This window comes from Dermacentor silvarum, chromosome 5 (assembly GCF_013339745.2).
Source record: "Dermacentor silvarum isolate Dsil-2018 chromosome 5, BIME_Dsil_1.4, whole genome shotgun sequence".
In the NCBI taxonomy this organism is placed as follows: Eukaryota; Metazoa; Arthropoda; class Arachnida; order Ixodida; family Ixodidae; genus Dermacentor; species Dermacentor silvarum.
In genome coordinates, this window is record NC_051158.1 from 164507321 (window position 1) to 164523904 (window position 16584).

A 16584-nucleotide genomic window follows, 5' to 3' on the forward strand; every position below is an offset into this window, starting at 1 on the left:
CTTCAGCATCTTCTTTGTCTGCCGGACAACTGGCTCATAACAATATGAAGTGGAGCGCCCTGCCTTGAATCTTTTCTAACGGTAAGTTTAAATATTTTTGATGCGGGTTCCATGCTATGCTGCCGTATTCTAATATCGACCTGACCAGGGTTTTTTTTATGGGGTTTTACGTGCCAAAACCAGTTCTGATTATGAGGCACGCCGTAGTGGGGGACTCCGGAAATTTTGACCACCTGGGGTTCTTTAACGTGCACCTAAATCTAAGTACACGGGTGTTTTCGCATTTCGCCCCCATCGAAATGCGGCCGCCGTGGCTGGGATTCGATCCCGCGACCTCGTGCTCAGCAGCCTAACACCATAGCCACTGAGCAACCACGGCGGGTGGCCTGACCAGGGTTTTATAAGCAGTTAATTTCACTGAGGTGGGGCTGTCGCTAGCTTTCTTCGTAAAAATCCGAGTTGTTCGAACGCGCGTGCGCAAACGTTATTGATATGTACGTCCGATTTCAACGATCTTGTTATTGTGACACCTAGATATTTCACTGAGTCTACTCGTTCCAACGAAGTATTGATTAATTTATTTTTCGTTATTCTGGAGCAGCGTTCTAGAGGAACCCTTGTGACGCAGGTTTGAGGCTGCTCTGCATCAAAGAAATTTAGAGGGATACGGACACGAAATCTGAAAATTTTACGAAAATGCTGAAAATGAATCCTCCGTGTGTGATTATATCGAAAAGAAGTAGTCACTTAGCTCATTTTTGAGCCGGTGGCTTTATTTTTGGCGTTTTTGTGAGCGTGGGCCTCGCCGCCCGACCAGCGGGAGTTGGAAGGCGTGACGTCATGACGTCGGATAGCCAGCCGGCCGGCTGCGGTCATTCGAAGCGCGCCAACGTCATTTCTTCTGTAAACTTGCTTTTTCAAGAACGCACGCAGGCGAAGCAGCTACGGGGTACTTCAGCACTGCGTGCCACGGCGGCCAATTTCGATGGGGGCGAACTGTGAAAACACCCGTGTACTTAGATTTAGGTGCACGTTAAAGAACCCCAGGTGAAGATTTTATCGCCCTTGGAATCTATACGGAACCTCACGGCGACGGTGACGACGACGGCAGAAATCCGGTTGAAGTGTCTATATAATTGCTATCACAATAAAAAAAACAACGCCGTCCTCCTCTCGTGGCCTTTCCGGTATTCCCAGCGGTCGTCACGATGTCAACAGGGTGAATCTGGTGATGTCAGCCTCGGGGACGATGCCCATTGGTCGAACAAGAACCTACGGCTTCCGGTTTGTCTGCTAGCAGGTACGCGCGCTCCCTGCTCTTCCTTGTCGTGTTGCTCGCTTGTGCGCCCTTGCGAATCGGTAATTACAGCCCGCAACGCAAGTGCCAAATCGCTCGCGTTCCAACACAGTCGTGCTTAGCGGTCTCATTAGCTGCGCGAAGAGAGTGCGACAGTGTTGGCCTTTCTCGTTGTCCGTAACGCATTGGGTGCCAATATAAGCAGCTAAACGAGAATTTGGGCTCGCTCAGCCCTCGGAGGGTGCTAAATATGCCAACATAGAACTTTTGGTCGAGAAAATACATTCCATCACCTCGTAACCTAAGTCTCTCGCTCAAAGGCTGATTGCTTACACGGACTGCTAAGACTGGCATTAACTTACAGACTTCTCAAGTTTATCATTGAGTCAGAAACTTAATGAGCATGCGCGAATAATACATAATACCACTTATCTACCTATATATTGCGGCATGCCTTCGCAACATAAAGTACATATGCTCGCGAAACTTTGCTTAAGCACGCCGCTTCACAAGTATTGCATGCACACACATTGTACGCTACAGGCATTTGAAAACTGCGCGCTCACGGCTCGAAGAGTCAACGAAAATTTCAGCCGTAAACTATATGCACAGTTATCGGTGCTCTGTATTAAACTGAACGAAGAGTCCGGCTATGCGAAGAGCATTAAAGAGTGCGCACAGTGTTGGCCTTTCTAGACGAGCGCGCAACACAGGGTCTATAGCGGCACACTTCGCATGAACACGGGCTGGCATTGCAGAAACAGCGGGTAGCCGAGAAGCGCAGAGTCCACGTCCCCGTTACCGGCACGGTAACTCGTTGCATGCCGTTTGCCATTCGCGGGCCGCCGTTCGACGGCGGTTTTCCTCGCGAACGGCGATATTTCCTTGCCGTAGAGAGGATGAGACCGGGACCCATTTGCGTGGTAGTCTTACCGCCACCGCCGCCGATCGCTCAACGGCGCCGATATTCTCGCTAGGCCTTTTCCGGCTCCCCTCAAAGCTAAAACAGATGGCGCTTCGGAATGAATTACCGACGCTCAGAAGCCGCAATATTTTGTTACCGTTGTTATCGCTCTTCGCAATAATTGTACACGAAGAAGAAAACATGCTTATATTAGCGGCGGCGTCGGCTGCGATCCGAGCACAGCCGAGCCGGTCGTCTCGCGTCGGTAGCCGTGCACGGCAGCTGAGCTCGACAAGTTCATGTTTCAAGAGTTCAGGAGTTCATGTTTAACGTTTGACAGTGGATATCGTTCTTCATAAAATTTATAATTTATGCATCACTATCTCTAGGGAAAATTATTTTGCTTGGAACAGAAGCTGCAGCCGATGTTTTCGTCGCCGGTGGCGGAGGCGCGCAGCTTCGCAGTCGTCGATTGGCACGTTGATCGCCCTGCGGGCGGTGCGCCGGCCGAACTACCGTCCACTTTGGACATCTCTCGCGCGGCAGACGTTCTAGGGCACGGGAGGCCGGTTCGCCGTCGGTACATTTGCCGCTAGCGTGGACGTGCGTTAACTGGAAGTGGGAGGTGTTTTGAGGAGCGCGTTGGCGATGACGTATGTTACGTGACCTTTGGAGCAGCACTCGGCGAGGAGGAGAGACCAGCCGACGAGGAGAATAGCGAAGGAAAGAGCGAAACGAGCGAGGGCCGCTTTTAGATCACCAAACGCGTGTAACTCCGCTATTACGGCACCATTTCGAAAAATTCTCGCGGCTACGTGTTCGTTGTAGACTCGTGCACAACTGCAACACCACAACTAAATTTCGACCTCTGGGTGGTTTAGGGGCCCTTTAAGATTTTTAGGGGCGAAGCACCTTAGGGCCGAGCATTGTCCCGCCCTCGTAGTCGTCCGTAGCTCTGGTTTGCATGGAGTCTGCTGCGGGCGTTGCGGTGCACAACGGCGTTCGTTCCCGACGCGCGCTGTCTTTCTCCCTTCAGCCATGGATGATAACGGTCACTTCTGATAACGGCGCGCCCACTATGGATGAAAAGGAGAGATTGGCGGCTCAGCTGCAAGCGGAGTCGAGGGCTCGCAAAGCTGCTGCAGCACGGCGACGCCGGCATTCGGACCCGGAGCTGAGGGCTCACAAAGCTGCAGCAGTACGGCAACGCCGGCAAGCGTACCCGGAGCTGAGGGCTCGTAAAGCTCGCGCTTGAACCGAGCATCGGCGCCACCAACCTCAGGTAGAGAACGCTTCCGGCGATTTGCCGCCGCTTCCCGCGCTGTCTGCCACCTCAGGGTCCGCTTGCCGGCGTCGCGCTTGAACCGAGCATCGGCGTCAGCAACCTCAGAGAGAACGCTTCCGGCGTTTTGCCGCCGCTTCTCGCGCTCTCGCCGCCTCTGGGTCCGGTTGCCGTCGTCGGGGGATTCACGGTTACCCGAATGATTTCCGGTGCTTCGACCACTCATCATCATTCACTTCGTGGATACGCGGTGTTTTTTTAATTTGGCATTAGGGACATGCGAAAACCTGAACCCGAAGATGAGTTTGTGTTGGGCGCATGCACTGTGGCCAAACGCTAGCCGTCAGGGGCCTCCAGCTTTGGGGGCCAATATGCTAAAACAGCCTGTCAATGCGTAAGCAATCTTACGATACTTCGCGCACTTTCCGGGGGCTATGTATGTATGTGTATATGTATGTATGTATGCAAGTGTGTATGCATGTATGTATATATATATATATGTATGTATGTATGTATGTATGTATGTATGTATGTATGTATGTATGTATGTATACAGGCATGCATGCCAGCGCCTGTGCGTCCAATGTGCCCTGTTTTCGTCTTTCCCTGCGCTCAACCACCGTTAGTAGGCTGCGCCACAAATTCACTGGGTATGGCCGCTCTTCAGTGAACATTTCGCCAAATTGGGTCACAAAGTATGCGCCACTGATTGTGTGGCAAACTAGGAAACAATTCTCAGCGTTCGCAGGCAGCAGTGCGCCACGCGTCTCGTCTGAGAGGTCACACATGGACTTCTCGGTAGTGCTACTAGATGAACAGCCTGCCCAGAAAGAAGCGCGAGAGCGCAGCTCGGTGTCCGCATGACGCGTTTTTCAGGGTTCGCATGCGTCGCCGCTCCATGCATTTCGGAGACCACGCGCATTCTTTGCAACGGCGGCACTAGATGGCGCCAAGTGTTCTTAAGGAGCCGCCAAAGAGGAATCCCGCTGCAGCACAGGCCTCATACGTAACTTGTTTCGATGGCGGCAATATGTTGTGCCGCTATAATGAACAAATGCTAGCGCATTACCATCGACTGTCATTTTATGATGGATTCTGTCGCAACTTTTTAACAATGATATATCTATAAAGGAAGACGCTGTGCATCTAGTCAGCCGGTTTTCACTGAGTAGGCGCACATATTGTGACAACATGTGACACGAAGGCAGGGACACTATCTTGAAGCGAAAGAGTAAGCCACTAGCTTTCAGCACTTTCTCTCGATAGCACCTGAGACGTTGGTGCTTGCGTATTATCCCTACCACGCACCGTGTTCTCATCGTGCTTCCCTAAGACCTTGTGTAGGCCTTTCATCTATACCGGTCTTTCGTTACCTCGTTATTACCCATATTAACGCCGGCGACCATTGTAGCGCTGTTGGAATTAAGTATATGGCAAATTTATATGTATAAACCTTTAAAGAATTTTGTTTTAATTACTGCTTTTTCGAAGCATAAAATTTTCCATGAAATGCAAATGTTTGATTTCGGAGCAGTGTACAATTGAGCTACGTTTATGAGTACACTGATGAAAATAACTGATCCATGGTGTGCTTTGTTTATTTCAAGATGACTTTCGGGATCTTTCGGAGGAAAACTGGAATATTTTAGGCAACGTGCGGAAGGTAAGCTGGAAAACCGGGGAATTTCTTCTCAGCAATTCAAAAAATTAAAAAATTAAAGGCAATAATTTTGACTGCATTGGTTTTCTATACTACGCCTATAGTGTTAGAGCGAAGCTCTGCACCTCTAGCCCTCGTAAGCACCACCCGTATGCGTCCCCAGGGGTGGGAGGAGGGTACACTGGCCGGCTTACGGCGCGTGGACGGTTATGCGTGGGCCTGTCCCGGGGTTTGTGCAGTACCGGCTCGACCAGCGGCGGAGGTGAAACAGGCTACAAGCGCTCCGTAATCTTCCTCACATAAGTTTAATATTGTGGGTCTAAATAGAACATATAATTCGGAGTTCTAAAAGGAACAATATATATATATATATATATATATATATATATATATATATATGTATATTGTAAAGGAACAGAGACACAGAGATAGTACCCGTTTCTTGCTTGCTTGCTTCCTATACCATGGCGCATACCCATCACGGGGAATTGGCCAAAATGCCGGCGGTTAAACAGGTGGGGCGGGTGGAGAAAACTGTCGGGAAAAAGTATTTTGAGGGTACAGCTGAATTTATTCAATGAAACTAACTGATGTTAGAGCCGCTTTTTATTTTATCATATAGGGAATCGTGAGCTTTTTGAAAGGTGGATAAACTTCAATCAGTTGAGTTGGAATTTGTATTTTAATAAATAATAAATCAGTAAATACACTAGGTATTCTCCTTGTGCCACAAAGGAACTCGCATACGGCCCGGCATACGTTCCTGTGGCTAAAATCCAGTGTAGATGCCCCAAAGGATAGAATGTTTTCAGTGTTTATAGCGATGCCTATTTTTCGAAACGGAATTTCGAAGTGTTTCTTTCTCTGGATTGCGAATCGGCGGCAGGTTAATAAAAAATGATCAATGGTTTCAGGTTCTTTGCAGAAATGACAGAGCGGACATCGCCAGACCAGACCTGTGTAGATAAAAATTTAGGGGTGGAATACGGCATGGTAATTTTGTAAGGGAGATTTCCAATTTGCGTAAGCAAATGCTTTAAGGCCGTGATTTTGGAATGTGTGTTTCACAGAATAATTTAAGAAAGATAATTTTCTAAACCTAGCCGCAGCGATATAAGCAGAAGTTGGCAGAACATGCATGACTGGTCCATGTAGGAATGCACGTGCGAGTGCGTCGGCCATTTCATTTAAACACCAACCACGGTGAGCCGGTACCCATATTAAGCACACCAGATGCAATGTCGAAGGGATTAATGTTTCTATTTAGTTCAAAACTGTATTGTCTGAGCATGAGGTGAGTGCTGTGCACAATGACAACGAATCGGTTACTATGACAGCTGCCGAAGAATTTCCAGGAAGTTTTCGAAGAGCTCATGTAATTGCTAGTAATTCTGCCTGAAATATACGTGTAAAATCAGGAAGTCGCATTGAATAGTACCTGGGCCAGCCGTTCTATTATCTGCGTCCTCCTTGTCCGCTTCTCGTTCGCTCCCCAGCGCCCGTCGTGCGAGCGCCCACTCCCAAGTGTCGGTTTTCTTTATTACACTCCGACACGCTGCCGCCAATTGCTTCGAGAATGAGAAGTCGCCAAAAATGGTTGTGGTGGGCGGCATTGGCTGTTTCGGGACGGCCGTTGAAAAAGCGCGCGATGAGATTCTAGAAGTTAAAGGACGGCCGGCTACACCGACGTGCCGTACAAGCAGCGAAACCATCTAATCACTCGTCGGGTGCATCTTCGCAGCATTGCCAACGCACTCGAACTGCCTGAACTCGGCGAAATGCCGCGTGTCACCGAGTCTTGCATGTACATTGATGGACCCAATGGCAATTCCTGGTCACCGTCTCGTGGGCGAGTGCAAGGGCATTGTCGTTGCCCACCAGGAGGTGGTTCGTTCCAAAGTACAGTTGCGTCTGCGCCAAAACCTGTCTCTTGTGCGTCGGATAGGTAGACTTGGGATGCACTGGAAGATCTTCGGTTGTGATCTCAGCTGTGTTGGTCACTGCGAATTCTTTGAGCAAGGTGTGGCTGAGCGTGGCACGAACCGTGCCTTCGGCCAATGGCTGTCCTCAGGAACGGTGATATGGCAACGGAGGGTCAGAAAGTATCTCGTTTTGGTGGTCCGTGGACCCATCGGGAGTCTGGAGGGGCAGGACGTCTGGTACGGGAGGAACCGGTGCATCATCACTGTACCTGATCATTGAAGAGTGTGAAGGCCACATCAACGACTGCTGTGCACCGAAAATGGTCATTGTCTCTGGCATTGATGGTATGGTGTCGAATGCTACAGCGGGGCAGGTGGCGAGGCCATCAACCAAGCCATTCCCGGGTGCAGCTCCAGCAGCGAGACAGTGCAGCTTCCGAGCGTCGTCGCGTTTTTGTCGCAGCAGCTCAGTTTATGTAGTCCGCCATGTGTAAGTAGCAGCGGTGACCAGCTGCCTGTTTAAATGTTGTGGTGGAGCTGATAGTGTCTGTTGGTGATTAGACGCCCGGTGGTGAATCGACGCGGGATCAGTGGTCGCCATGCGCATCCACCGTCTGGGTTGAAGCCGACGGCGACACCCGGTGAGCCGGCGCCGTCGGCTCACCGGGTGTCTCGACAAGGGTCCTCCTTGACAAGGGGCCTCCCTGCTGGGCACACCTCCCGCAGGACCGAAGCGGTAGCGCTCCGGAGCGTCGTGCGAAGAACTGCGCTGATTGAACTCACCGCAGACATAAAAAAGCGGACCGAAAGCAGCCACCAGAGCTGCACTCCATTCAGGCCACGACCCCTATTTGATGCCTGCGTAGTTCTCGCATGTCTTGGCGACACCGGAAAGTCGTTTCGCCGCAACCAGTTATCTTGTGTGGTCTGACCAGGCATGACGATCACCCAAGGCATTGATGTTACGAACCCAATGGATGACGTCGTCTTGAAAGCCGCGAAAACTCGGTATTTCCACGAACGCCGGCTGCAGGGAAGCGTGGACGGCGTTCCCAGGCAGGACGCAACCGCTGACAGACGCGAAAGCGGTCGTCATAACCTGGAGCTGTTGTGTCCGCTCGGCGATGGTGTGGATGAGGTTATCCAAACATCCCTGTCCTAGAACCACCGAGGAGGCTTGGACGCCGTCCCCGTACGATGCAGCGGGTACTTGCGACCTTGGTATGGTGGCGGGCTCCATGCCTGAGGAAGTGTGAACGGCGTTCCTGGGAAGGAGGGACCCGGCATGGCGAAGAACCGTGCGAGGAACACCTAAGAGTGAAGCGCCTTAAGGCAGGTTGATTGTAGACTGCGCCCTTGTAACGAAACAGACACACAGAGAGAGCACCTGTTCCTGGGCCAGTTATTCGATTATGGTATCGCATGGTATGCCTTATCTGATGGCGCCCACCCACTGCTGGGGATTGGCCAAGATTGGGATGGTATTAGGCAACCTATGTTAATAGTAAAATTGGTAAAGCTAACGGGAGGAAATGAACAAAAAGAAAATTTTAAGAATTCAGGAAAATCTCCTTGAAGCAATTATGAATTCCTCGTCCTCTTCTCGTTCGCGCCGTAGCGCACGTCATGCGAGCGCCCGCTCCCAAGTGTCGCTTTTTAAATGTGAAGCATTTCTTGGCAAACATTTGCTACTTTGACCGTATCTATCTATCCAGCCGCCTATGACTTTGTGCTCTCATGCTTGTTTCGTTAACTTGGTATGTACCAAAATTGACATACTATGACAAGAGTATATGACGAACATAAATGATATGTCGTGACATGATTATCATGACATGCGTGTCATGTAGGTCATGACAATGACCCAGCTAAAAAGTTTAACACTAAAAAAATTACATCTTCCCGTAGGGGAACCCTGAGTAGTATGCGAAGCAGCCATGGGGTCGACTCAAGGTGGTTTTATCAGCTGTATAAACTTGGATATGCAGCAGCACCAGCAAGGCGCAGAACTGTTGTCGACGCCGTCGGCGTTTTGCCCGCGTTCGCACCGAACGCGCGCGGCGTTGGTGACTGTTGCCGGTGCCTCTGGGGCTAGAGCACTGCACGGGCCGATGTTTTCAGCCCGGGCCCGGCCCGGAGCCGTTTTTACGCTGGGCTGCCCGCCCGAGCCCAAACAAAACATTTATGGCGAGACCCGGGCCCGGCCCGGGCCCGGAAATAATGTACGTTACCCGCCCGGCCCGGCCCGCCACCCCTTTACCTTAGGCCCGAGCCCGGCCCGAGCCCGGCTCGAAACCGGCCCGAACCCGGCCCGAGACCGAAAAATACATGTTTTTCAGAGTTGAGAAGCCCGAGAATAACTCGCTGCATGTTACATCCACACCACCAGAAAGCCCGAGCCCGGCCCGGGCCCGGGTCAAAAAGCACACGCCGTGCCCGAGCCCGGCCCGGGCCCGGGTCAAAAAGCACACGCCGTGCCCGAGCCCGGCCCGAGCCCGTGAAAAAACTGCTCTACCCGGCCCGGCCCGGGCTTTCGGGTAAGCCCGAGCCCGTCTGGGGCGCCTACCGTCGCGCCTCTGACCTAAGCTGCTGCGCATTATCGCGCGCGGAGCCGCAGGTGTTGCCATTCGTTGCGAAATCCGGAGAGGAGAGGAGTGTCGGAGAGGAGAGGAGGAACGCCGAGAGGAGAGGAGGGGGAGGAGGATGCACATGCGCAGTAGGGGTGTGGACGCCGCACGGCGGATGGAGGGAGGGAGGGAGTGACATAGCCCCGACCATAAGCTGCTCCGCATCTAAAACACTCAAATGGGTTCGGACGTGGGTATTAAGTGAAGGAAACACTACAGGATGCTGGTAGAAGTAATAGTCATGAGCATGACTCAGCAAAAATGACAATGACTCAGCGCAAAAAGTATAGCACTCAAAAACCACTGGAATGGGATCGGATGTGGGCACTAAGCGAAGGGAACACTAAAGGACGATGGTAGAAATCAGTCATGAGCATGACTCAGCAAAAATGACAATGGCTTAGCGAATAAATATTAACACTCAAAAGCCACTGAAATGGGTTCGGACGTGGGTACTAAGTGAAGGTAACACTACAGGATGCTGGTAGAAGTAATAGTCATGAGCGTGACTCAGCATAAATGACAATGACTCAGTGAAAAAATATTAACTCTCAAAAGCACTGGAATGGGTTCGGACGTGGGCACTAAGTGAAGGGAACACTAAAGGACGGTGGTAGAAATCATAGTCGTGAGCATGACACAGCATAAATGACAATGACTCAGCGAAAAAGATTAACACTCAAAAACCACTGAAATGGGTTCGGACGTGGGTATGGGAAGCAAATACTAAAGGATACTGGTAGAAGTCAATAGTCATGCATTACTAAGGCTTTTGCCTTAAGGTCTCTTCGGTGTAGCTAAAGTTTATCCTGAGGACTCATGACATGAATTTCATGACATGCGTGTCATGTAGGTCATGAAAGAGCCGCCTACGTCTTCGTGCTCTCATGGTCGTTTCGTTAACTTGGTAGGCTATCCGCCCTCTGCTTCGCATAACATCGATTCCCACGGGGCGTGGGATCTGCCAGCTTTTCTTCGTTAGAATATATATATATATATATATATATATATATATATATATATTATAAGGCCGAGACCGACCGAGCTGTCAAGCGCTTTTTATTCCAAAAAGCAAACGCCCCAGCTCATGCGCGAAGAAGTAGAAGAACAGGGAAGGTGATGATGGCTATGTACAAATGAAAAGGACGAAGTACGTTAATAGTGCTTACACTAACTTCCCCCCGTCATGGAAGCGGCCAGCCTGGCCGCAGATTACATATTATCTAAACGGGGAGTGAAGGGCTTCATCCGCGAGACGTGAACAATTTCGGCATTCCGGCGGCGCCGGTCAGTGACGGAGTGTACTGGGCGCACGAGATAGTTCACTGCAGATGTTTGCTGCACAACGGTGTATGGGCCAATATAGCGTTGAAGGAACTTCTCACATAGGCCTGGAGTTCGGGCTGGAGTCCAAAGCAAGACTTGGTCTCCAGGGAGGTCACGGCGTTTGTTGTCGCAGCGACGTTTGCGCTCAGCTTGAGTAGCTTCCGTACTTTGCCGGGCGATTTGACGGCAATGTGCAACTCTGGCAGCAAAATCTTCTGGAAGGGACGTGGTAGGCGAAGAAGGTGCTAAAAAGAATTCTCTGTCAAATATGGTGGAAGGAGATCTTCCATATACAAGGAAGAAAGGGCTGTAACCGGTAGTCCGTTGAATAGCAGTATTATAGGCGAATGTCACAAAAGGAAGAATTTTATCCCAGTTAGTGTGGTCAGGCCGGATGTACATGGAAATCATGTCAGACAGCGTACGGTGGAAGCGCTCAGTGAGGCCATTGGTCTGCGGATGATAGGTAGAAGTAGATTTGTGCACGGTATCAGTGGCCCGAAGAACTTCCTCCAGAACTTGGGAAATAAACGCCTTGCCACGGTCAGTCAGAAGAACGCGAGGAGCCCCGTGGCGCAAGACGATGGAGCGCAAGAAAAAGTCAGCAACCTCAGACGCGGTACCGGCTCGCAGAGGGGCAGTCTCGGCATATCTGGTTAAATGGTCGACCGAAGTGACAATCCAACGGTGACCAGAGGGTGTCAAAGGCAAGGGACCATATAAATCAATGCCAACAAATTCAAAAGGTGCGTCCGGGCAAGGCAGAGGTTGTAGTAAACCGGCAGGAGGGGAAGTCGAGCGTTTTCGGTGCTGACATGACGCACAGGAGGCAATATATTTGGCCACCGTTGTGGATAGGCCAGGCCAGAAGCAGCGGGTCTTGATGCGGTCGTAAGTCTTGTGGAAGCCTAAGTGGCCAGCCGATGCGTCGTCGTGAAGTGCCTCTAATACGCGCCGGCGAAGGCAGCGAGGTAGAACTGGGACCCACCGGTGACCTGTTGGGTGATAAACGTAGCGGTGTAGCACGCCACTTTGCAGGCGAAATTGTCGAAGTTGGCGTCGCAAGCGGCTGTTGGGTGGTTCGGCGAATCCACTAAGGCGATCCATGAGAGTTCGACAGTAGGAGTCGGCCCGCTGAAGCAAGACGAGATCAGAGCGTGATGAAAGCGTAGCTAGGTCCAGGGGCGTTATCGAGAGCTGGTGTGAGGCAGGCGTAGCATCGGAACGACGTGGTGGGGAAGGCGACGGCGCGTTACCGGGAGAGAGCGAGAGTGGGCAGCGAGACAATGCGTCTGCATCATGATGACTTTTTCCAGACTTGTACGTTATTGCAAAGTCATATTCCTGCAAGCGGAGTATCCAGCGTCCTAAGCGTCCTGACATGTTTTTCATTGATGACAGCCAACACAGAGCATGATGGTCGGTGACGATGGTGAAGTGGCGGCCGTAAAGGTATGGACGAAATTTCTGAATCGACCAGACGATAGCCAGGCACTCTTGCTCTGTAATGGTGTAGTTCCGGTCAGCTGGAGAAAGTGTTCGGCTGGCATATGCGATGACTTGCTCTTTAGAGGCTGCATTACGTTGCAGAAGTATTGCGCGAATACCTTGTGCGCTGGCGTCAGTATGGAGTATGGTGGGGGCTCGATCATCGAAGTGGCGAAGCACAGGGCCGGAAGTAAGATGTTGCTTAAGAGCTTGAAAAGCTGATTCGCATTCGTTAGTCCATGTGAAAGAGGCACCGGTAACCAGTAGCTTGTGTAGAGGAGCTGCTATGGCAGCAAAGTTGCGTATAAATCGACGAAAATATGAAGCCAAGCCGAGGAAACTACGTAGATCTTTCTGCGGCTGGGGCCGAGGAAAATGTAGAACAGCACTAATCTTTTCGGGGGCTGGCTGGATGCCATCTTTTGAGACGACGTGGCCCAATACTTTTATAGTCTTGCTTGCAAATTTGCATTTTTTGTATTGATCTGGAGACCAGCATTTGCAAGGCACTTGAGAACTTCGTCTAATCGATGAAGATGTTGGCTGAAGTTAGACGAAAAGATGACAATATCGTCCAGATAACAGAGGCAGGTCTTCCATTTTAGTCCACGAAGTACGTTATCTATCATGCGCTCAAATGTGGCGGGAGCGTTACAAAGACCAAAAGGCATCACGTTAAATTCATAAAGTCCGTCTGGTGTAGCGAATGCGGTCTTTTCTTTGTCAGTCTCGTTCATCGGAATTTGCCAATAGCCTGATCGAAGATCAAGGCTGGAGAAATATTCCGCCCCTTGCAGTGTGTCCAAAGCGTCGTCGATTCGAGGTATTGGATATACGTCCTTGCGTGTGATCTTATTGAGCGCTCGATAGTCGACGCAAAAGCGAACGGAGCCATCCTTTTTCTTTACCAGAACCACGGGAGAAGCCCAGGAACTAGATGAAGGTCTAATTATCTTCCGCGCAAGCATGTCAGCAACCTGTTGTTCAATGACCCTCCGTTCGGACGGCGAGACACGATAGGGGCGTCGTCGTATGATAGCGGAACCATCGGTTTCGATGCGGTGTGAAGCCACAGAAGTTTGGCTCAACACAGGGGAACAGCTATCGAAACAGGCTTTGTGCTTCGCTAAGACCGCCAGTAAGGCTTCGGACTGCGCGGCGGTTAGGTCAGAACCAAGAACGGCTGGGGGAGGGAAGGAATCATCCAAACCCGAGGTAGGTGCTGGCGATGAAGAAGGGCAAAGCGTGACTATAGAGATAGGTTGAGTGTCGGCGAGGGTTGCCACAGTCATCCCTTTGGGCAGCATCACAGGATCTGGGGTCGTGTTGCAGGCAGACAGAAGGGCGCGGCCACGTGAAAACCGGACGAGACAGGCGGCAATGAGGATTCCACGAGAAGTACAGGGGGAAGAAGGGGCGACTAGAGCGTCTCCGTCGGCGATCTGCCGGGATGTTACGGATACAACGTCTTCGTGACCAGGACGCAGGACGTAGTCTTCATCAATGGCCAAGTTCACGCATGAAGGTGAAGAATCTGTAACAGGTACAAGCGCTGTATCCGCGATGTGGACAACTTCCTCTCTACATGAAATGACGGCTGAAGCAGAATGTAGGAAGTCCCAACCCAAGATAAGTTCATGGATACACGTTGGAAGCACGATAAACTCAATGTGGTGGCGAATGCCGTCGATGAAAACACGAGCAGTACACTGTCCGTCGGGGTGTATGAATGCATTATTAGCACCACGCAAAATAGGTCCAAGATAAGGCGTTTTCACTTTCCGGAGCCGGGAACACAGATCACTACGAAGAACAGAAACGGCGGCACCGGTATCGATGAGAGCAGTGCTTACAATATATACATAAAGACAGTGCACATGATTTAGCAAGTTCGCCTTTGAGTGCTTTCTTTGTTTAAATTCAAATCCTGTTTTATGAAAAATGAGAGGGGAAATGAGTGTGGCGATGGCGCCTAAGCACGTGGCCAGCGATTCTGTGGTTATAGCGTCCCGCAGCGTCGGAGGTGCCGAGGGATGCAGCAGCGGTTGCGGCAGGTATACATGGGACCGCCACAAGGCTTGTGTCAGTGTATAGTGTGGTGAGGTATGAAAAAAAGTTGTCGCAGTTTCACCTGAAAGGCGAAGCATCAATTGCGATAGCAAACTTGTAGAGAGCTATACGGAGTAATGATATTAGCTTTATCAGCTGTATAAACTTGGACATGCAGCATCATCGGCAACACGCAGAACTGTTGTCGACGCCATCGGTGTTTTGCCCGCGTTCGCTCAAAATGCGTGCGTTGTTGGTGACTGTTGCCGGAGCCTCTGATATAAATAGGCACTGCGTGCCGCAGCTAAACGTCGCCTCCCTTCCCTCCCCCTCCCCCACGGCCTCTCGCTCGTCGGAAGAAGGCGCGTTTGCTCTACATACACGGTGATTGTGAAGGAGAACAGAGACGCCTACTTCTGCAGCCCTTAAGCGAGCACGGCGCAGAACGCGCGTTTGTTCTCCGCCGTGCGTTCACTCCCCGTGAAAGACGCGCCCCTCGCGCCCTTTCACTCGCACATACAGCGTTCGGCGCGCGGCGACGATTTCTTCTCCAAATGACGTCATACGGAACCTCACGGCGACGGCGACGGCAGAAATCTGCTTTTGGGTGTCCATATAATTGCTATCGCAATAAAAATGTTTGATTACATAACGTATGCATCCCATGAAAGCAGGTAATCTAGTAATGCAGGTTTTGCTGCTAATCCGCCCCCATAATAATATTGCGTCCGCACGAATTTTTAAAAAAGAAGCAGCCTAGCAACAGATTTCATTGTGGCAGCAGCGCTATGGGTAGACAACGCATAGTAAAGACTCCTGAGGAGCCGCGTAAATACGAGGAGCGCAAAAGGGAAACAAAACGGCAGTATGACCAGCTGCGGAGTGCTGCGACATTTCATGAGCCGCATTCCTCAAAAGGCTCAGCGCAAGCAGCAAGCCAGGGAAGACCCGAACAATCTTGCGCAAGAGGCTCAGCGCAAGCGACATGCCCGACAGGATGAGGTTGTTCGCATCAGAGAAGCCGAGCGCAAGCATCGTATACCTCCCACAGCTGTTGTTGTGGTGGACAGAACAATTTCGCTGGACATCCGGTTTCGGAGGGCGGGGATGGCGAGTCATGTTTTTTCTGAGTTAAGATACATAAAATTTACGGGACGCTTTTAATTTTCAAGCTTCTGAATTGCTAGGGTACGAAACTTCACGCTACAAAGGTGTACATTTCTTCGTACGTAATTGAATGATGATTCTGATATAACACACGTGCCATCTTCGTGGAAAAAAAAAACGGGAACGGGAACGGGAGAACTAAATTGTAGCCATACAGATATATTGTAGAAATAGTTCATTAATGAAACTTCTTCGGGGGCAAGTTTATGCACTTTCGCGTTCAGGCTCGACTACGAAAATAGATGGAAGCCTCCCAAAGCCCAGGCCTCGCCATGACCTGGGCCATGCGCATGGCACATGAATTCACGCGCCATGCCGAGATTTGTATTTGCTCTGGTTGTCCTAGAAGTGCTACTAAAGTAGGCCCTGAACGTATGTCGTGCCCGCCGTATATAATTAAATTATGCAGAGATCTGCCCATAACTGACCGCCTTTATTGTTTCGAAGCTTACCTTGGCTCAAACCAACACTTCTAAACGTCTACATGCAAACACGACAGGTCATTCATTATTCCGAAAAATGTTTGTCTCAAATAAATGGTCCATCTGAAGCCAATTTGTGTCGTATTGCTAGCGTAGGTTACAAAGAGTTCAATATTTTGTTAAAATGCTGTAGGTAAAGGTACGTCTCGCATCCCCTAAACCTTTTAGAAGTGCGTTAAACAGATCCGGCAGTTTATTACGAAAGTATGTACCACGAATTACGTTGGTTTCGGCATGTTTGACGTTTAGATGATTCGGGTTGAAGCACTCGCAACAGCTAAATAGACACTTTCCTCGCCTCAATGTTCTTGATATGCTTGTTGTGGTAAAGCGCACCTAAGTGAGCGCAGACGCTGTAGCGTATTCATGGGCGTATTCAT

At 50.6% G+C, this 16584-nt stretch overlaps 1 protein-coding gene across 1 annotated transcript in view; it reads left to right on the forward strand.

Annotated features, from left to right (window-relative positions):
• Positions 1 to 16584, forward strand: part of LOC119453853 (uncharacterized) — a 210848-nt gene that overhangs the window by 49469 nt on the left and 144795 nt on the right. Inside the window, exon 3 of the mRNA XM_049666891.1 lies at positions 5091 to 5146. Coding sequence (XP_049522848.1) covers positions 5091 to 5146 — 56 coding nt within the window. The remainder of the gene's footprint in view (positions 1 to 5090; positions 5147 to 16584) is intronic.